This window comes from Patella vulgata, chromosome 3 (assembly GCF_932274485.2).
Source record: "Patella vulgata chromosome 3, xgPatVulg1.2, whole genome shotgun sequence".
NCBI classification, from domain to species: Eukaryota; Metazoa; Mollusca; class Gastropoda; family Patellidae; genus Patella; species Patella vulgata.
The window spans coordinates 42,117,779-42,141,471 of NC_065881.2; the positions used below are offsets into that span (position 1 = coordinate 42,117,779).

General features: G+C 35.5%; 1 protein-coding gene across 3 annotated transcripts; it reads right to left on the reverse strand.

The window, feature by feature from the left end:
• Nucleotides 1–434: 434 nt before the first annotated feature.
• Nucleotides 435–23,405, reverse strand: LOC126815114 (aquaporin AQPAe.a). 3 transcript variants are annotated; one of them, XM_050540652.2, is made up of 4 exons: nt 23,219–23,405; nt 21,955–22,582; nt 4,548–4,628; nt 435–2,408 (listed from the first exon to the last, which is right to left on the reverse strand). In XM_050540652.2, exons 2-4 carry the CDS (start codon nt 22,558–22,560, stop codon nt 2,136–2,138), a joined length of 960 nt encoding a protein of 319 aa, XP_050396609.1. In that variant the 5' UTR covers nt 22,561–22,582; nt 23,219–23,405; the 3' UTR covers nt 435–2,135. The 3 variants fall into 3 exon arrangements, with proteins under 3 accessions (XP_050396609.1, XP_050396610.1, XP_050396611.1); XM_050540653.2 differs by lacking the exon at nt 23,219–23,405 and having other exon boundaries at nt 21,955–22,819; XM_050540654.2 differs by lacking the exons at nt 435–2,408; nt 4,548–4,628; nt 23,219–23,405 and adding exons at nt 5,316–8,301; nt 10,687–10,767.
• Between the last annotated feature and the right edge of the window lie 288 nt (nt 23,406–23,693).

Below are 23,693 nucleotides of genomic sequence, written 5' to 3' on the forward strand. Positions count from 1 at the left end.
TTTTATGTCAACATAGCGTTATCGCCGGTTTTTCGTCGAGCCTTTAAGAGACTGTTCAGATGTGAAACTCCCGTTTCCCCCCAAAGTGATTTCCGCTCACATCAGCATCCATTTGTTTCAAATGATCGATTTTGAAATAATTTGGTTCATAATGACCAGGTTAGGGGTTCATGATGTGCGGTTAAATGTGTATTATGTGAACCTATCGGTACTTGTATTAAATATAATGATTTCAAAAACTGCCGAGTTTTTTCGGACAGCTTAAATAAACTCTAACCCCTGTCAATGATGTACAGATTTCGGTATTTAGCCTCTTCTCTTTTATTCTTTAATTATATGACCAATTATTAGGCTATAAGCCGTCTTCAGATACAAGAAAGCAATGATCTGAGATGCAATACTTTTACAACGTGCATAACAAAAGAGAAGGAAAACAGGTTTTAAACGTTTTATTTCATCATTTGCAATTAGTATATATATAATCCATAGATAAACAATTTCAAATGAAATATATTAATTCACACATAAATATCATATTTTATTTGTATATCACATATACATGCATTAACAATTAAACATTAAATTAATTATCTCACGTTTAATGTAGACTAGTTTTCTATATACAGCGTCACTTATAAACTCTGATACCACAGAAACTGATAAACTAACGAAAATAACATAATATATTTTACATTGTCAATATAGTTTGAAATGAAATGGGGTTCAAAGTCCCACTTTTCTGCACAGTATAGTTTGACAGTGTTTGTATAATTTTTGGGTCATACCAATCACCGACAAGAACAGAAAAGGAAAAGGGCGTTCTTTTGCCAAAAGTACCCGATGGATTGCAAACAGGGACGGACAAGGAAATCTTCTAGATAAGCATTATATACATCATAGCCAAAATTTAAGTTATTTCATAAATAAATGACCAAATTAATGAAAATTTAAATTTTGACAATAACATTTTATTCCAAGTCGGTCACTTTTTACAAAACTTAGGGCGATTTTGACAAAATGCGCTCTTATCAGTGATTAGTTGGACCGTAATTTGTGATCCCGAATTTGTGGTTCGAATCATCCCAGATACTTGAGACAGTTGACGAAAACTTTTATATCTTGGAAGCTCATTATCATTATCAATGAATTTTTTTTAGTCTATAATCATACACAAGAAGATATATTTTTACTTAACGATTTAAAATTAAATATATTATTAATTCACACAAAAATATCGTGTTTTAAATGTTGTATGTTGTACGTGCATTACCTCACGTTCGTTTTATGTGATTGTAGACTAGTTGTCACTACATTCACTACAACGTGACCCAGAAATAATAAAGTAATAAAATAACATTTATTTTACATTGTCGGAATGAAATTTATATTGGGGGGGGGGGTGCAGTCAGCGTAACTGAATGGGATCTCGGGACAATCTGTAATACATATTTGCAAATAATTGCATCTCCAGTACCCCCACCCCCTTCCCCCGGGCCGATTCCGACGCCCCCGATTTCCTGACCAGAGTCACATACACTCACAGCTTGTTCGGTCGGTTGAGGAATTCGAGACCGACCGGAATTCTTTTACCTTTGAACTTTGAAGCTAATGGGGAAATAAACGTAATGTTTATGTCGTACCAGGGAAAGAGTAATAGAATCAACTAGGAATCCACCCTGTGGCCATTCAAACCTTTTAGGTTGATAAAATATTATAAACAACATTTTATTCACGCCCAGCCAAGTGATTCGTCTGATAATAGATAAGGAAATATCTTTAGCCAAGTGATTCTTCTCTTAATAGATAAGGAAATAGCTTTAGCCAAGAATCTAAGGAAATAGCTTTAGCCAAGAATCTAAGGAAATAGCTTTAGCCAAGTGATTCTCTCTTAATAGATAAGGAAATAGCTTTCAGTCATCAGTTCGAACTTGATATATCATAATTGGCTATGTGATTTAATTGTTTTGAGAATAGCAAATAAATTTGGATCTTGAATGAAAATGTATAACATTTCATCCATGCAAAAACACAGAGCGTGAACGAAGCCTATTCTAAAAAATGCCTAACAATCTAAATACAAGATAAGCTGTTAGTCTAAAGCAACTCGAGATAAGATAGCCGTTGTAATGCCATATTTAAACAATTGTTAGTCTACCACTATCAACATGTTTTATTCTATCATATCCATTGCTTGACTTTCCCGCGTCTTCAGATTCTTCAAAGCTCTGTTCCTCGTCGATTTCTTCAATAACACGGATACGCATTTTGTAGGCCTGATATTTTGACTCATCGTAATCACTAGCCAGAAGACAAGCCTTGACCTTGGTCAGAGAAGCATTCGACGCAAACACGTTTTCATAAAGTAGCCCCGCAACTACACCGCCTAATAACGGACCGATCCAATAAACCTGAAAAACAACATGGGATTATCTATTAATATACACTTAAGGGATCTATTAATATACACTTATGTTTGGAAGAAAATACGTTCCCCTTATCTCGGTCCTAATCTCGCTTCGTCGCAGCTTCGTTGCAGAAATATTCAGTGCATTCGCTTCGCCATGAGTCTGTACCCTGAAAGCAAAGCCGCAAGGCAAGAAAAAGAACATCTTTCATCCAATTTGTCCTTATCATTTTTTTTTTTTATTAGGATTGAAGACTATATATAATCTTCAAATTAGTCCGAGGCGACTTTAGTATCCTCTGATCAGTTTATTTAATTGATACAAATCTTCTACATGACTATTGTTTACATAACTCAGGGATTACAATTTTTATATTTGGCAGTGGATAAAATTGGTAATAGACCCAGTTGTGTGTGAAAGGCCCTTAGAACCCTTCATTGTAGAGACAAGCAAATGTATATAGCTGTCAGGTGTAGTTTGAGACGCAAAATTTACTTGTTTATGGCTTTGATTCCCGTGTCCTACATAAATTTGTTTTCAAGCTTGTAATAGAATGAAATTTGCAGGTTTTCGTAATAATATTGTAATCACCACTTGATAAAGTTTACAAACGGATTAACAAAAAGTTAAGTTAATTCAATGAAAAATGGGAAGCGAGCGGTATAAAAGAATTACACAACATCAATAAGCCAAGCTGAAACGAGGCAATGAGCTGCTCTTTTAACAATAAGCAATATAACTTCCGTTGGCAAACTCTTTCAACCAACGGCTGCCAGGCAGGATACGCCCACATTTTGCAATGGATGGAGAACAAGCTAAACAAAAAGCGATTTTTCGTAACATCAAGGGCCATAATCCAGGAAGGTACGATCAGATATGTGCGAATATCAACAGGAACCAAGATCTTTGGGTTATGAACATGCATTTCAAGTTTCATTAAAATCGGATCAAAATTGTGACCTCTAGAGGACCCACAACCTTGATATACCAGATGTTTACACAATTTGCGTAGAGGGGTGGCCATTTTGTCTGGCAGTTTTCGTCCGATGTTCACGAAATTCGAACTCAGCCAACATTACGATGTAACAGTGATATATTCAAACGTTTTTGTAAATCAGGTAATAATTGTTACCTCTAGAGGGACCACAAGCTAAAAATATGATTTTTCGTACACTCAGGGGTCATAATTAAGGAAGTTACGGTCCGATATGCGCAAATATCGACAGCAACCAAGATCTTTGGGTTATAAACATGCATTTCAAGTTTCATCAAAATCGGATAAAATTGTGACGTCTAGAGGGTCTACAACCTTGATATACCAGATGTTTACACCATTTGCGTAGAGGGGCGCCATTTTGTCAATTTTGGTCCGATTCAAACATTACGGTGTAACGGTGATATATTCGAACAGCTTTTTAAATCAGTTAATAATTTCGACCTCTAGAGGGACCACAAGCTTTAAACGCGATTTTTCATACGATCAAGGGCCATAATTCAGGTAGTTACGATCCGATATGCGCGAATATCGACAGGAACCAAGATCTTTGGGTTATAAACATGTATTTCAAGTTTCATCAAAATCAGATCAAAATTGAGAGCTCTAGAGGGCCATATACCATATTTTTAAACTGTTTGCGTTCGAGGGGCGGTCTTTTTGTCCGTCAGTTTTGGTCCGATTTTAACGAAATTCGAACCCAACCGTCATTAAGGTGTAATGTTTTTTTTTTAAATCGGAATAAAATTGTGACCTCCATAGTGTCCACAAGCTAAAAAACATGATTTTTCGTACAGTCAGGGGCCATAATTCAGGAAGTTACGGTCAGATATGCGCGTATATCGACAAGAACCAAGATCTATGGGTTATAAACTTACATTTCAAATTTCAACAAAATCAAATAAAAATTGTGACCTCTATAGGGTCCGCAAGCTAAAAACGCGATTTTTCGTACAATCAGGGATCATAATCCATGAAGTTAAGGTCCGATCCATGCCAATATCGAAAGGAATCGAGATCTTAGGGAGATAAACCTATATTTCAAGTTTCTTTGAAATCGGGTGATTGTGGACAGACGGACGGACAGGGACGACGACAATATACATGTACGTCCACATGAAAATGTGGGCGTATAAAAATTCACTTACATAATGCTTATCCCAGTTCCCCATGACTAAGGCAGGGCCTAAACTTCTGGCTGTATTCATACTGGAGCCTGTGTATTGTATCTGTAACAAAAGCAAGATTATTATTCTACAAAACCAATTCCTAGTCACACTATTTAAGTCATGAGATAGTTACGGACTTGACGTATAGTACGGTTAATCACGGTGCGTCACGATTGCTATAATTTAAGGTTAATGGAGGGGGGGGGGTATTTATCTGTCTTTTCTGTCTGCAATATCACCCTAGAAGTACCTGTAGCAAAAATTGTAGAAGACTCAAGGGATCGTAGAAATTCGTAGTACGGTCGAAGTAATCCGTAAAACATTCGTCATAAACCATAGATGCATCGTGATCAATCGTGACGCATCGAGATTAATTGTGCGACAACCCCGTAGCAAAACATCCAAAGCGTAGGACAGTAGTGGTAATAGTATGGTGATCGTAGCACTTTCGTAGCGGTCGTATGTAGAACTTTCATATCGTATACGCAGTAATCCGGAGAATATTCGCTATAAACTGTAGATGCATTGTGATCAATCGTGGGGAATTCTTGAGTGTTCGTTGCGGCTGTCGTAATAAATGTACCGAACATTGGTAAAATATCTAGATAACCCCTGGATATTCGTACTGATACTTGATGAAAATCTCCAACAATAAACTCGAATGGCTAGGTTCCTTGCCCGGTACCCAGCCCTGCACGAGTGACATGCATGTATTTACAAATGTGTATACTTTCTATAAACGAACGATTCTTTTGAATTATTTTATCTAATGAATCTTTCATTAATTTTTTTTTATAAAATACCGTTCGAATAAATCGAAGGAACAATTCTTTAAACAATGTTCATTAATATAAGGCGTCGGTTGCGAGACAGAGTATAATATGTTCACAAGAAATTTTGATCGATGGACATAGAGGTGACGGAAATAAAAGTATAGTACAAGGTGGGTATGTAAAAAAAATGGCGTAAGATATAGCAAAAAGCCGTTTATTGATTTAAATAACCATGCTAGATTATATTATTACAGTAATATCAAGTTTTCACTAATAGTCATAAAATAATTATAATATTTTAACATGCTAATAAACGTAAACTATATTTACAAAATGACTATATAAAATTCAACATTAATATTCATCTCCATGCATGTTTCTTTTTTTAAAAATCCTTGCTTTTACATATATTTAAAAAAAACCAAGCCAAAAGTGAGGCTGATGTCCCCCGCCGAAATCCCAAAATAAATAATGACACATATTAATTAATCGCACATTTTTTTTTTCAAAAGTATCGAGCAATCAAACCATACACTAAGTTCCATCACTCTCTATCAGATAGAATCAAGATAATCTTGACCCAAAGCATCGACAAGCATCCAGCTCGAAATGTTAATCATTGAACTCAGTCAAGACATTCATCTAATGCTCATCTACATCAAGTTTAAACGTTCACCTAATAGACACCTACACCAAGTTTGAACATTCTAGCTCAATTAGGAAGAGAGTTATTGTGTCCCAAAAAGTGTGACGGACGGACGGACGGACGGACGTACCCATTTTAATAGTCCCCTGCTTTCTTCGAAAGGCGGGGGACAAAAATTATTAATAGTATGTTTCAGTTTTATGTATAGCGGTGAAATTATGTATGGGTATGATGTAGAACTGATGAGAAAAGGCGAAACACGATTATCTCCCATTATGGCTGAAGGCAGCCCAATACGTCGGTAATTTTCAAACTGACAACGGTGTTTCGATCTATTCTCTTTCCAATCTGGGAAGGACACTTTCGATTAATTGTTCGCGACTATCAGAAACAAATTTTGATGGGGGCATTAGATTGGTTTAAGTCTATTATTGTATGATTGTTTATTTTTAATGACAAATTATTACGGCACATAAATATTTCTCCATTAAAAATAATATATTTATTAGATATGCGACAACAGAGGTTAAACACATATTTTTTTCTTGAATAATTAATTATTAGCACGTTTCCAAATGTAATTACAAAATATTACATTCAAAAGTTACAATACAAAAATACCTTTGGGTCTGTACTACAGAATGACTTTATTAGATCTGTAGTACAGAATGAATTTATAAGATCTGTAGTACGGAATGACTTTATCAAATAATACAGAATGACTTTATAAGATCTGTAATACGGAATGACTTTATTAAATAATACAGAATGACTTTATTAAATCTGTACTATAGAATGACTTTATTAAATATGTACTACAGAATGATTTTATTAGATCTGTACTACAGAATGACTTTATTAGATCTATACTACAAAATGACTTGATTAGATCTGTCATAGATATTACTATTACGGTACACATAAAACTGCGTATGATCTGATCATTTATGACCATTAAAACTATGTTCTGTACTTTTTACAACAAAAACTGTCCGTTTTATAAACTACAATACAATCAATAATCAAGAGAACAAAATGGAATCCCGCATGGGTCAGCATGTGCCATGATGTCTTTGTTTTTAACAAATCACAAAACTCGATAATAATATTAGTATTGATCAAAACATCCTTGTATATTTCTCATTCATTGACATCCAAAAGAAATCATTTAAAGATGCATTATGAAAGATTTAGATAAAGAGCCGGACGTTCTTGGTGTAACAGTTCAAACATATATAATAGAAAGTGAAACATAGATAATGGAAAGTGAATATATTGAAAATTTCATTTAAATTACTTTTTTCTGGGCGAAATTATGAATGTTCGAAGATATAGCGTAGATCGTTCATTATCGTAGAGACGATACTTGACAAAAGAGGCCTAGCCTCGATTGTCTATTTTATTGTTAAATTTTTAAATCTCGCGGATGTTTAAATCCTTTTAAATCTCGGCCATCTGATGATCTAGAGAGTTTATTGTACACTTGTTATATCAATAAATGTCTAAATGATAATATAATATATAACATTTTATGCTAAAAGAAAGACCTGCAATAGACCGATTTAGCTCTTACATAATGCATCTTTAAACCCATTTGTAAGATGGATAATGGAACTGGTTAAATGACGATATTATATGGGCTAAGAAACAACAACCGATGTATCCGAAGACAGTGGCGTGCATGGACGGGCCCGGGCATCCATTTCGAGGGGGGGGGGGTGCAATCAAAATTATTTCTATTAACTTCGTTGTACAAACTGCCCTACTTTATTTCAATAAAACGTTTATTTCATATGTTTTGACATATCTAATATGTGATCCTTCCTCACATTTCTCGATACTAGGCCCTACGTTTTAGTAGTTGTCCCCGGGCATCACCAAATCTCTGCACGCCACTGTAATGTTTGTTCCAGTTTGAATTTCCAAATATATCTTTTCAACATGCAACGGGTTTTGGCTGTTATTTCTAGTCTTGGTACAATTTCTGTTGGCCATCTGTCTAGTAGTAGTAGTATTTTCCTCTGGGAATTTAGTAATGTAGATATTATTGAAGTTTGTTCTCTTGGGGCCATCTGGTGGGTGTTCAGACTCTATTATCATTCTTTTCAGACACAAAACTATCTTCAGGATTTTCTTCCTCCAGTGGTTCTTCGATGATTCTAACTCTCAACTTATGAGCCTTATATTTGTCATCATCGTAGTGACTAGACAGTATGCATGCCTTGGTTTTAGTCATAGAAGCGTTTGCTGCGAAGATATGTTCATACAATAAACCAGCTACCACACCACCTAGTATCGGTCCAACCCAGTATACCTGTAAAATATCAATCGTTAATATTAATTTGCATGCAGAGCAAGAATAACGATATGTCTATAGATAGATAAACAAATAAAAGCCCACCCAAGTAGTCCAAAACAGTTGTCGAAATCTAGTTATAAATTTGGGCTCTAGACCATTTTTTAAACATCAATAGGCAATGAGTATCAGCAGTGTACAGAAATAAGTTTAAAACCGATCGGATAATAACTTTAGCCTGTAAACACTCCCACAAAGTATTATTGATAACCATCAGTAGAAAGGGCTGATGGCAATATAAAACCACATTTATATAATATAATATAGCCCTGTTCACCATAGCTGCAATATTGAAGAGGCGTCTTGCCATAAACAAAGTACCGCCGTTTGCATAGAAATAAGCAATTATGTTACAAATAGGAAGAGTGGAGAACTGAAACAGTACGAACAGTTTTTCTACAATTTTGAGGTGACGTTTAATCACGCGCGTATTCTAATTCATTCTCGGTATCCCCAGTTCTACTCCACTAACCTTTGGGTCCATTCACGAATTCAAATTATCTGTTCAATCAAAAAACAGTTTACATAACAGTCTTAGCGTCATTGTTGACGTTCATCACAATAATGTTAGTTGCAATAAAATGCGAGTTACTTCACTTCGCCCACTCGATTGGTCGATAAAAATAACAGATATATCAAGGGGGGATAATTTGACTAAGTGTCTCCCCCGTGAATGGACCCAGACGTTAATGGAGTAGAACGGAACGGTACCACTGGGAATACTGAGAATAGTTCTAATTCTGGTTTGGCCACCTTTTTAAAAACAATTGTAACATCGCGTAGTCGTTGGATTTGATTAAAACACGAATTTATGTGGTAAAGTTTCACATTTATTTACGTGGGAATTGGTTTATTATATGTTAAGCTATGTTCAGTTTGGGGTCAGTTTAATTGAAAATTAAGGGAGTTATAGGCCAGTATCAAATAATTATAAAACTTGCACAAAGGAAGTCCTTAGAACGACCCATTACTGTGGCTAGAGCAAGACATCAGTAGTGGAACCAATTCTATGTTTACCTAAGCTATATGGCTACTGCATAAATCCAGACTGCAGGGATTAGCTAGCAGAGATATAGTGTCAAAACAGCTCAAGACACTGATCGTTTCAGAATTTAAGAGGAAATACTTATTAAACTAGGCTACAGGCAGTACTGTTGTTAATGTTAATCAAAAACTTTGACCCATTTCTATAGTATACCAAAAGTTGAAATTATTTTTTTGTGAACTGTATGGCATAACAATCTCAGTTAACGAATTTTATCTTCTCAACATAGATGAACTGTCTTATAAAATGTAGATGGACTGCCTCCTAAGACATATGACATTCCTTTGACAATAGCCATGGGCAAGCGAATTAAAAAGGACCATTTTATTTTTTTTATCTGACTACAGGTCATCAATCAAAAAAGGGATTAATTGATGTTTTTTGTGACATTGGGTAACTCATCGATATCGAAATATCAGAGCTGTTGCACTCAAACCAGTATGATACCGCAGAAAATTTCATCAAAGTTGAGTATTTGATCTTTCTGAATGCAAACTGTAAATATTATCAACGTGGTACACCAACTAATACTGAGACGAATGTTGCCCCCCCCCCCCCCAGTCCCACAGACACACACACAATTCGATTAGATGGCACTCATCAATTAGTTGCTAATTTATCCTTTTATAAAACATCGATAGATCAAGTTGCTTATCACCCTGCTTAAGCTGTGCAAATAATGCCTGTTATCGAAATCACTCAAGGTGTTGATGTAATGAAACAATACACCAAGTTCCATCACTTCCCTTCAATTAGGATCAAAGTTATCATGTTACAAATCAAATCGCATCTCTCTGCTTACCCTAAGCAGAAAATGTTCATCACCGAATCACTCAAGACATTCACCTAATGAACATCTGTGCCAAGTTTGAAGATTCTACCTCAATCAGAATCAGAGTTATCTTGTCCCAAAGCGTGTTACGGAAGGAAAGCGGACGGACGGCGGACGGACGGACGGACGGGTGTTCCCATTTTAATAGTCCCCTACTCTAGTCGAAAGGCCGGGCCAATAATACAAAGCGTATTTATTATAGCATTTTTGCTGGGAAAAGGACCCAGGAGAATCAAATGCAATATGGAATTCGCCAGCAAGTTTAGTACGAGTTTTAAGGTCGACATCTTATTTTCTGTGCTTATATTTATCTTATAGAACATCCACTGCTGTTCAACCATTTACAGCTACAAAACCACTGGTGATAATATTGTAGCAGTGAAGTTCATGAAGAAACGAAAAGACTACCAAAAAAAAAAAAAAAAAAAAAATGTTACCCGAAAATAATATGGTTTATTTAACTTACCCAATGATGTTCCCAGATTCCTATTACAACTGCTGGTCCAAAAGTTCTGGCAGTATTCATACTGGAACCAGTATACTGTATCTGTAAACAATAAAACATTTGTTACACATGTCGATGACCATAGATTTGTCAAAGAACTGAATAAAGACATTCAAACATACCGACATTCAAACATACCAACATAGGTATAGATATTATCATAGCAACATGTATAGATATTATTATAAACATCGATAATATGTGTAATTAAAATTAATAATTATTAACGCCTTACAAAATTTAAATAAATATTAAATTTATAACAAACAAGATAGTGTTACAACCTAAACCCGAACACAAGCAAAAAAAGAAAACATAGATCTAAAGCGTATAGTCATCAGGAAAAATATGTCCTGTACGTGTTTTGTTAAGAAGTTGGAAGTAAAAGAAAACTACTTAAAACCATTTTATAAAAGGGTTGTATGTGACTGGCTATTAGAACCAAAGAAATTGTGCAAGTTACGGGATTAATACACTTAAAGGAAATTAAACGTGAAAGTGTGATATGGAAAGATTGAAAGATGAAGTTAAGATGAACGATGATAGCATCAAGGGAAATGAGAAAACCAATTGGTAATCTTTGCCGTTTATCTGAAGCATTGGTTTTACAATAGCTTAATTTTTTTAGCTGGAATTAGTTGCATTGGATTAATGTAAGTCTATGAAATAAGTATAGAAAGATTATAAAGATTGTTAAATTTACAGATGGCGATCGCAGTGTCCAATTAGCTAGAAAACCAAAAGCAACCATTTTAGTTTTAGATGTCATTCGACATGATGTCACTTACCGCCGTTGGTATATCCATGATAAAGAGAGCAGATGATCCAAGGTGGCCGTTTTGTCGCAAAGTTGTTGAAAATTTAAAACGAACAAAGTGGTCGTTTTGTTGCAAATTTGTTGAAAATTAAAAAGAAATGCCCAAAGATCCATTTGTGAAAAATATAACAGCAATATGAATTATCGTTAGCTTTAAATCGGGTTTAATAATAATGATTGATCCACGAACGAACAACATGACATAGTCGGTTAAAATCATCGTGCATCGGATGAATTGGTCAATTATTACAACCTAACAAACTGTGTTTACCATGGTGTACTATTTAGTTTTAAAATTCCCGAAGTAATTAGAAAACCCCGAGTTCGATCTCTAAGAAGTCAGAACTTTTGTCGTACATGTGTAATTAAGGTGATAAGTTATAACAACCCTTATTAGTAATTATCAGTATACAAAAATAGTACAAAATATATAGGACCGTGGGTTTAATCTATTTATTAATCACCGCCAAATTACTAGGATAAAACTTTAAAGTACAACAGTATTTTTTTTTTAAATTGACATATCTGAAATATTTCCAAATGGAAAAACAAACAATGGATGTGGTTCCCTAAGATTCATTAACAAATAAATCATATAATTATATGACACAGAAACCAAACTCTCGGGATTATAGGGCTTAAATTAAACATGTTTAAAATAACAGTACATGTTATATCTAGATATACTGCAGACTATTTACTTTTACAATGAACCAACGTTGGAATTCTGTCAACTCTATATCGTCCGTTTGTCATTGTCATCTATTGACTTAACCTCAGATACGATGTTAAACGGATGAACAGGGGTCAACTTTGGAGTAAAAACATATAGTAAAATCATATACCCTGTGATAGCACATACACGTGCCCAAAATCATATTAGCGCTATCTACAAATTGACCGATTTGATAATATTATAATATTTAATATCAGTGTTTGATCAAAGAGGCGAAACATCAAAATCATGGGGTTTAAGAGACTCGCACTTCAAAAAAGGAAAAGTCACACAAAATTGGGTCTTTAAAGTACAACCCGTGCTAAACATATTCGCATGGTCAGTGGAACATCTGCAATGGACATAAACAAAATGAACGACTGAGGATGATCGGCTGTTCTGCAAACAATAATCGACATTAATTATATTATAATTATGATTTATATTACATATTTCTGATTTCCGTCCTCCTTAACAAAATGACCACCGACATTAAGAATATACTGTATTCACTTTAACATTTCATTTGGACAACGTGTACTAATATGTACTTTATTTCACGTGAGTTTGAAAAACTGCTGGCCTTTAACCTTGATACAAACTGGCATTAACTTCTCCGGTCCAATAACAGACTCATTAAAGCTGACCTTAACTGTAACTTGCTGCAATAATATAGTTTACTTGATAATAGCTTGATAATGTGTTTTAATGCATCTCAAATTATCGTGTCATTTAGATAGGAATTTAGGAGAAAAACTTTCTCTGTAGCCTTTTCTGACGTGGATTAACGTCAACGAAGAGAATGTTTTATATAAGCGATGGAATTTTAGAAAATGGTGGTGTAATGGCGAATCAACTGCAATGTAATGGATCTACCTTGGTAGATGCTAAATGCAATTGATTAACGTCAACGAAGGGAATGTTTTATATAAGCGATGGAATTTTAGAAAATGGTGGTGTAATGGCGAATCAACTGCAATGTAATGGATCTACCTTGGTAGATGCTAAATGCAATTGATTACATTCCTAATAATAGCAAAAAAATAGTTCGTATTTAAGCTTCCGTAAATCGCTAATATTATAATCAATCATTCAAAACCCACTATTGCGCTTCAGATTACCTATGCATGAGTTCTGAATAGGAGAGAGAGAGAGAGGGAGAGAGATTTAACGTCCACTCGACACAAACTAGGTCATTTCGGGGCTAACATATGGTTCAATTTTAGGAAACCGGAGGACCCGGAGAAAACCCACGAGGTTGGACAGGCGATCCTACTCCTTGTCACATACAACCGGGGAATCGAAACAAGTTGACTCAATTTCAGAATAGGTGCGGAGCACAAAATTTTAAAATAGATATAACAATCCCTTCATCCCATCATAGTCAAAATGTGTTAAAGGGCGTATGGCTCTATTTTTCTTATGTTCGGTGAATTACGCGAACAGTCCAAATTGAACGACAATGGTTTACGCCTAATTAGCCCATTCTTCACGTTTTTTTTTATTATTATTATTTTATCATTTGTGAATCAGCCGTTATATACTAAACAGCTAAAACAAAAAAAGAAAAACCCCAAAAAAACGTCTGTGCGATTTCAAAACCAGAGAGGAACCTTAATCAAATCATTCTAGAAAACGACTTACTAAATGGATCAAAGCAATTTTTTGATTTTTTGTGAACAGTATGTTGACACATTAGTGATTAATTCATCATAATTCCAAGACATTACGAGAAGGTTTAGAGTCTGTACACAGTCTATATATCAGTATCTGGTGTGTTCACCGTGAGTGTCAATAATAGCAGCGCAGTGTCTGTACATGGAGTGGACCAGACGCCCAGTGCATAATGTTGACACAGTTCTGCTGTAGAAAGTCCCGAGTAACTCTGGCGGTGTGGGCACGGGCGTTGTCATGCTGGAAAACGTTGTTTCGATGACGTGCGAAATGTGGTATGACGTGGGGTCTGAGAGCTTTATCGATGTAGCGCACTGCTGTGATGCCGCCTCCTCTCCCTGGACCAAGATTTTGGAACATCACAGGACCCACTCCCTGGTTCAGGTCGATTCCACTCCAAACCATTATGCATGGACCTCCCCATGAGTCTCGTTCCATGACACATCGGTCAGAATAACGATGGCCACGTCGACGCCATATTCTGGTCCTGCCATCTGCAGTTGATACGCAATGCCGACTCTCCATTGCCTGTGTCGCCAGTTCTGGTGTTGTTGGGCAAACTGCAGACGTTCACGTCGATGGCGAGGGGTAAGAATCGGTCCACGGTAAGGTCTACGGCAATGGATGTTCTCTCTGGTGAGACGTCGGCGCACTGTATCGGTACTGATGGGTCTTCCGAGTGTTCCCTTTGTCTGACATGTTGTCTCAGATGCTTGTGTGAAGGGATTCTGCACGTGCTGTTGCACAACATGGCGGTCTTGTAGCCTTGTGGTAACCCTTAGTCTACCAGTTCGGGGGCGATCATCCGTGGTGTTGGTGCCCCGAAAGCGTTGCTGAAGCCTGTAGATGGTCCGAACAATGACCTAGAAGTGATTGGCAAAGATTTGGGCAGTGTGGCCAGCGTCGAGTCTTCCAAGCGCCTGGTTCCTCGAAGCTGTCGCGAGTCGTGGCATGCTGCTGACGTTGAAGTGTGAATGATTCAACCAGGTATGGGGGGGGGGGGTGTATTTTATAGGGCTGGTCCCGGTGAACAGCAAGTGCAGCATGAGTTACATGAAAATCATGGAGAACACATTACCATCTCAGAAGTCAGGTTGCGTTTTTGAGAACATTTCCTGGGTTCAATTCTGTGTCTGGGAAGGAGCCTTATTGCTCAGGTAAAGTTGGAGATGTGATCACAAATATACAATAAAAACATTTGGCAAGTTTTATGCAATGCGTCTATTCAAAGTTTTAAACATACCAACCCGATGTTTCTTTTGCTGCTTAGTATATTTACTCCCGCATTGTAATGTCGGATTATGTTTTTCTTTGTTCATTCTTTTTGTGCCCGAAACGTCAGAGTACAGATTTTGATATGTTAATTGTGTCTTAAATATTGGATATTAGGATCCCAGAATTGGATTGAAATGGACCAATATTGAGTTCTAAATTGTGTTTTTAATTTCGAATATTATGGAAAATATTGAATTAGAAGTTCAGCTCCTTTAAACATCTACCCAGAATTTCCAATAATAATTACCTTGAATATGGAACAGGTAATCACAACCCTTCAGGTAAAATCAGACAACAATTTTTTTGACAAATTCGCATGTGCAAAAACAAACACCTTAAAAAACAAAACCTAACAAACCGCCCACCAATTATGTTAGCAACTAGATTATGTAGTCGATTATATTTTCATGAGATATCTATCTATATGACTGGTTAATAAAACACATCGACACCATTATATAAAGTATTCACATCAATTCATGTCTAAGCTAAACATTAAACTTATATAAAACAGACATTTACGATCATTATCAATATACTTCGCAAACAATATTCAGAAAACCTGTATTTACGAGTCTCTAAAAGATAATCGGTCGCTATCAATGCTGACAAATAATGTTGGCAACTGACGTTGACATGATTTTGCTCCATTGTATATATATAAGGTTTTAATGCCTATAAAGAAACGGGAAGTAACCGTTTAATAACTTCAAGTGCATCCTTGACTTGCCACCGTGGAGCTGACAGAGGCAGTGACGTAAAATAACCATTGATTCGTGTATTAGGAGCCTCATTGGCTCATTGAGTAAGTCATTGGCTCGCTAACCTGGTGGTCTCGTGTTCGATCGGGATTTCCCGATGTGGTTCCCCCTTGTCAGAGGAGAAGGACAAGGACGGAGGGCCTGGCAAAGGGTCAACGTATAGTCGTTCGGGTGGAACGAAAATGCGATATCCCGTGTATACATTGAGGTGCACGTAAAAGAACCTTTGACAGCTGGGATTCGATAGAAGAGTAGGCCGCAAAAGTCCCCACATAGCACACTGTATGGGGTATGCTCGTCTTCATTTGACGAGGAATTAAACCACATTTACCTCATTCAATGCCGTTTGATTACAGATTTATAAATTTCAATACTGGCTCCTGACCAAGCATTACAATAAAATGTATACTGTCCCCACTGTTACCCCACAGACAGAACTGATCCTAATGGTGACAGAGGGGGCTGTGGCCACAGTCATCTATTTTGAAATTTGAAATTATTGCTGTTAATTTCGTTGCACAAGATGCCCTTGTGTGAATGTGGATCCGTGCTTTAATAACCGAGAGTAGATATTGTGCGTAGGGATGATTAAGATAATATTATAAAGTAGCGGCAATATGGCGGATTTATATATATTTAATTTGAATAAAACGTTCAGTTCATCTCATTTACATATCTAACATATCTTTATTTCTCACGCTGCTCAGAACATAGGACCTATACTTGGGACCTAGGGGGCATACAATCCAGGAGTTGTCCCCCGGCATCACCAAACCTCTCTTCGACACTCACTGGCCCTAAGATCAATAGAAATTGCCGCCAACGGTTTATGTTTAAATAGAAAGACGATTTATATAGACTCCAATTGATATTCAAGAAGAGACGACGTCGTTTCCGTACATAGCATTCGATGAACGTTGGCTATTCGCGTATCGAACGTAATCAATGGGTAGTAAACCGATTTGAAACATACTGGTAGATTATTCTTGTTATTTTCAGAAAGTTTTCAAAATGATTTCACCAGGATAAAGAATACCCAAAGCTATGTAGATATTATAGTTGATAATTATACTGTCTCAGAATAGACGGTAATAAAATGGTGTTTTAATCTACACGGATGAATACGTTATTTCCAGGCCAATAAATAATTTTTTACGATAGCCAAGAGGCATCCAGTAAAAAGCCATTCATCATCATCATAACAAATTATCGGTCAAGAGAACAAATTTATACGACCCTACAACTACTATAACGTAACGTATCCACTCATTGATCTTTGGACTAATCTACCAGGATTTATAAAAATATTACTTTCTTAAACTGATACACTTTGTTTTCAATTCAATTTCTATTTTCTTCTTACAGATCTCACTGGATAAAACAAAATTGAAATAAACGAGAAATGACCACATGATATTGGCCACCTCACACTTAAAGAATAATCAATATCAGAACTGTCGGGGGGGGGGGGGGGGTGTGTAAATATCTGTTCCTTCCCGTATTGGCTAGCCCGGTTTGTGCATTAGACGTTAAACCCCATTTGATTCATTCATTGTACAACAAATCCAACTGAAGGGGTTACAACGTCGTTGGTCTCATTAATGGGTGATTTCAATATATCAGTTGTATTATAAGGGTCTCTAAGGCGGTTAACATATTATGAGTCAATATCAATATAGACAGCTGAAAAAATTATCCACGCCATTTATAACATATAGAACATTATTTTGCATAACTGCACGTGGGTGGGTATATTGTTTTGTGGACAAAAAATTGGTTTGCCATATGTAATTTATGGGAATTCAATATAAGAATAGGCCGTAGTGCCGCTGTCTGGGCAAAATTTCCCACATAGCACACTGTATGGCGTATGCCCGTCTTCTTTATCCCAGTCGGTGCAGAACAGTAGGACGTTAAACCCCATTTATATAATTTATGCGTTATCTAATACTGAAATAGTTTCGAAAATGCAAACGTGATATAAAATATCTTTCAACTGCATTAAAGAGATCAAGGCGATACGAGATGAAAGCAAAGCTATATAACTTCTTTCAAAACACATCAATTATGCATAATTATGTTTATTACATTCAGGTAGAGTTTGGCCAATTAATTTTTGAAAAAATCGTTACCTATATCTATATGCAATGTACAAAAATGTTATCAAGATTTTGCTATAACAAAATACATGTATACACAATAAGATAAAGCAGTTTAAAAATGTTATTTTCTTTTCTATGGTTGCTGGGATAGCGGGGTTTTCGCGTCGCTTTCTTTTACTTACATCAATGTATACAGGGAGACGGGACCTTAATGCTATTTTTTGTTCTGAAAAAGCTTTGGAGAATAAATGAAATGGGGCTTAACGTCCTACTGTTCTGCACCAAGGGGAGGGAGGGAGGGGGGGGCAGGCGGGATACTTTTCCAGGGGTCAAGCGTCTAGAGGGGCCCAGAGGTATGCCGAGTAATGTTTTTTTTTAAATATGTTGCCATAAATTAATAAAAGAAAATACACCGTTACTTGATCGTAAAGTATAAGAAAACCGGTGATTTTTCTGAATGTGCTGTGGGTAGGATTAGAATAGGATTCTGTCAGTCAACTTTTTTTGGAATTAAAAATTATAAGCCGTGTCATGTAAACAAAACCATATTCAATTTTAACCACATACTTTAAAGTTGTTTTACCCGATATATTTAGTGAATAAAACTGTGTTAACAGCCCCTTCAGGAACGTTTATCTATATTCCATGTAACAATCTAGAGTTCGATGAAGACAGGTCCTACACTGTAAAAAATATCCATTTTTTATGTGGCCGAATTCCGTAATTTAACACCTTTTTTCTGTTAATCGATGGATTTTTTGGAGAAATTGTGTTAATAGTGTGAATTATTTCTTCAAATTACGTGTTTTATGTATTTCTGTAGAATATTCAGTATTAAACAGGAAATTTCCGTGAAATTTAGGGATAAAATGTTTTATTCCCTTCTATAATGGACTTAATTCTGTTATTTTACGGAATAAACGGTGGAATGACAAGGAAGTTCCTTGAAATTTAGGGATAAAATGTTTTATTCCGTTCTGTAATGGACTTAAGTCTGTTATTTTACGGGATAAACGGTGCAACGATAAGTAATCGTATACATATATAATCATTCCTAATCATCATGTTATAGTATTCATTTCAATTTATTTACCATAATATGAAGAATCATATTTTGTAAAGTTTGGCATATTGATTGTCATATATATCTAATTTCCATTATTTATAAGATCTATAAAGTGTATTGTGATTCATCATACGGAAATCAGATTGTAAGTATTTTCATAAATATATAAAAATATGTTTTAATGCTGCGTGTGTTAAGATTGTAATATCTGGTAATGAAGCACGCTTAAATCCGGATAGTACAACCGGTTGGCCAGTGTAAGTCGGTTTGTCTCTATGGCAGAGTCTACATACCTGCGATTTGAAAATACCGCAAACTTACACCTGAAAGCATCCAACCACTGACGAGTAGCGGTTTGTGATACCTTGCTCTCGATTCTTATATTAGCGAAAAGAGGTTACGTTTAAAGTTTATCTGCGTTATCACTTCGGTAGAAGCAGACGTTAAATAAAGCTATTTCACGCACGCATATAAAGTCAATGGTTAATTCAATGAAATTTTTATCACCTTCATCATCGTCAGGAAACAAAATTTACCAAGGTTTTTTTTTCTGTATTTGAAAATGGAATTTCTGTTAATTGAGGGAATTTCTGTAAATTACAGGAAAAAGAAATACGGATAAAATTTTCCTGGTAATTTTTGTTTCCGGAATTTTTTACGTTTTTTCACGGAAATTTTTGTTACAGTGTAGGCGGCAAGTTTGTAGTTTGATATGCCCCAAACAAATAATCTGATAACCATCTTTTAAGTCAAATTGGACCGGAAATGTGTGTCTCGGGGTGGGGGTGGGGTGGGGTTGGGTTGAAAAAGGAAGGCTGATTAAAATCTCAGCTTTGTCCTTTCAACCAAAAGCACGGATACAGAGAGACGATTAGAACTTGGGTCGTCCCTTACGTCCTGTTCTATTACGTCTCTCGAGATTACTCCTGATCACAGTATTATCAATATATTATCCTCATCAAATAATTTTTCAATTCTCTATATACTGTAATATCGCAATTCTTTGTTTATAAATTCCTCTTTAGGGTTCTATACACTGAAAAAAATCTTGTGTTGGATCTCAACACAAACTTTTATTGTTTTACATTGCATTAACACAAGTTTGTGTTCCTTGTAATGCATTAACACAAACTTATGTAGATTTATAAAATCGTGTGTTTTTAATATCATTAACGCAAGTAATGTGTACCGTTAACAAATAAACTCCATACAAAGCCTGAATTTGGAAGTCCACAGGGTTAAGAACCAATGGGATTGTGACTACGAAGAGTCATTTTCATTCATTCGTACATTTTCCCGAACTGTTCTTGGCTGTCGGAACCGTAGGATTAAGTTTCCCCGGCAAATAACTCGTGACGTGGACTAATCATTTGGAAGACTAAAATGTAATTATTCATCGGTGAGAAATCATAGCTTCTATTGACACCGACCTGACTATATTGCGCTAACATAATATGAAACGGAAATAAGAATGTCACAGAATGGTTCATATATAACAAATTGAACTTTTTAGTCGACTTCTTTTTGTTGGAATTATCACTATAAAAGGTCAAAAATTGTTTTAAATATGCTTTTCACCAATTCGTTTGGAAAAATTCTGTATCCGCCCCTGAACCCGCATTCGAATCTTGAATTTCTTACTACATGTTACAAGTATTATTTTATCTTATCATATTTACTTTATATACGTTTTCATGTTTATTAAGTACACGATATGTACAGTTATCTTGTATTCATACTTTAATCATAATTTGAGTGTTTATTACAGCTTACATTTCATTTGTGTGTTGATATATGTATAAAACGCTCTATTACCTACTGTGCTTAATTACTTTAGTAATATAATTTGATTTTTATTATTATTTGTGACAATTCAACATCTGGGCCCACATCAAATGAAACTTTCAGAGATATATTATCTCTTTAAATAATTAACTAAGATTGTCTTCATAATTGATACTTAATCGCCATTATTTAGTTTGAATAAACGTAGTAATTTCTAGGATCAGTCCACACAAATAAATATTGTTATCATTTCATTTACAGAACCTTTGAGATCAACTACGATGAACTGTCCAGTATAGCATACATTAAAAACCATTCTTATACGAACATTAATAAGTAAATATTAGATACACGAAAAAATATTCTTTACCTCAAGTGTATTTATTCATGGGGTTAAACCATCCTCGTGATGGAAATATTATTTACTAAGCGCAGTAATACTAAAAATTGAAACCATGAAGATTTTTTATCCAGAGTTTTTAGGGTTTGATTGAACTTTTTACTGAAACCTTGGAATAATTTTCCTACTTATAATTCTGTTCCGAAAACCTGGCACAAATAATTCCGGCTCAGAGTTCTGTACCGAAAGTTCAGAACAAATAATCCCGACTTTTCGTCCAGAAACTAAAGAAATTACGAGAAAACCGAGTATGATAGTCTTTACAATATGGAAAATTTATATTTTCAATTATTGATTTATTTCTATGGTACAAATTAATCTGTTGTTATACACAATGCTGTATTAAAAATTATTAGCGTCATCATCACAACAGTATTCTGATCAAGGTTTACACAATTTCTATGTATAATTGCGGTATTGATTAATGTGTATATCAGAAAAGAAAAGACAACAGAAACACATAAAATTCCGAGTTTTAGGTATGGCTGATAGTAAGGAAGGGCATTTATTTATAACGATGACATTGGCGTACACTGATCTCTGAGATATTATCAACCATATTACTTATCAAGAGTAAAATATAACTGACATGTTAATTATGATAACTTTGATTATAGATAATGAATTTACTTACCGCAAATAAATGACACATGGTGACAGACAGACCAATGGTCAGTGGTACTGATCCTTTAATATCTTTTCTCTTCCCATCACAAGATGCAAAAACAGTGAAAACCAAAATAAAAGTTATCATGAATTCCACGCCGACAGCTTTTCCCACATCAATTTTGGGTGATACGGTGGTCATACCCAAGGACCCATGGTAGCCGTCTGGCGTAAGTCCCAGCAAGATTCCAGCACCGACAATAGCTCCGACAAGTTGAAAAAGGAGATAAAAAACGGCTCGGGCCAGACTGATCTTACGGGCAGCGAGCATGCCAGCGGTAACGGCGGGGTTGATGTGTCCACCGCTAATATGGGCAATGTTCCATACGATAGTTGCAACGCTTAGTCCAAAACATAACGCAATCTGCACAATTGATGATTTAACACCATCTATGAGTTCGATACATGATCCGCAAGCAACCAATACCAACAAGAGAGTTCCCAGAAACTCAGCTATCACCGCTTTCCAAAATCTCATAGACTGGATATCGTCTAAACTGGTCACCATCCTGGTGCGTTGAAGAGTAGTTGAAGGCGATTGACTAGTTTGTACATCAAGCTTTTCCTTCGTCATGTAGGACGTATAGTCTTTATATCTAGATGAAGAAAATATAGCACAGTTATACGTGAGATCACCTATAAGGTAGATATTTAAAGGTATATATATATATATATATATCTATATAGTATATATATATAGGTGTTCGAACGTTATATTGATCAATAGTCAATCGAAATGTCCGGTAGGAACGGGCAAAAATTAATGCAGATCACAAAATAAGAGTGTGTTCGCTCTTAATTTAAAGTGAATTTGAATAAACGTTACTGTGAGTAAACATAATACAATGGACATTATATACCATTCATTAAACACTGCCACCCAATGAAAGTAGCATTATTTGATACACGTCCAATAAAGTAACCGCCTCTTTTAACTGTGTTGCATTTTAAGTTACATAATCAACATGTAACTTATCCTACCAGTGCGATGTAAACCCTGGAACATCAATCACATACTCCTTATGCATGTTTTTCTTTTTTCATACTGGGAATAAATTACACTTCATGTTATTTAATAGTTCAATTACGTAGTTTTTGGTTTGATTTACCAACCCCATTTTCACACGGATGCTTCGCACGTAGTGTTCGTTATAATATACATAGTTTAGCCTATATAAGTTTTAATCGTGTGTAGACCTAGATTTGTTGTCATATAAATAATAATATATTACCTTTAAAGATGTTATGATTCATTTGGTATCGTCGTTTCATCAACACCGTTTCAGTAGAATTGCCAACATAACTCCAATTTTTTCTACTGATATGTGATTATAAAAATTGACCACTTAACCTTTAGCATGCATTTCACCGAAACTAGTTAGTCATCTATATTATATCATTTAACTCGAATAAGAAGATGAGTATCTTGTATGAAAATATTTAAGCTTTCTCCTAAACCTTTGAAGCGTGTAGAGGTGTGTTTATATTGGGATGGACTCATTACTTTTGCCTTAGTGGTATGTGGTATGTACACAATTATTGTTAGTACGAAACATAACAGTAATGTTAAACATTGACCGATGCAGAGACTCTTGGCGTAACACCTCTGGGCCCTGTTTCATAAAATCTTAAATCTCCTTAAAACCGTCTTAAACTAAAATTTCACCCTAACTTAAGATAGAAGCGTTTCACAAAACCATTTTAAGC

What these genes read in the sequence shown, in the direction of transcription:
- LOC126815114 (XM_050540652.2), bottom strand. Translation starts at nt 22,560, where the DNA reads ATGACGAAGGAAAAGCTTGATGTACAAACTAGTCAATCGCCTTCAACT. An exon ending in CCATGTGTCATTTATTTGCG is followed by an intron (nt 4,629 to 21,954) that starts GTAAGTAAATTC and finishes CTTTTGTTACAG; the next exon opens with ATACAATACACAGGCTCCAG. An exon ending in GGAACTGGGATAAGCATTAT is followed by an intron (nt 2,409 to 4,547) that starts GTAAGTGAATTT and finishes GTTGTTTTTCAG; the next exon opens with GTTTATTGGATCGGTCCGTT.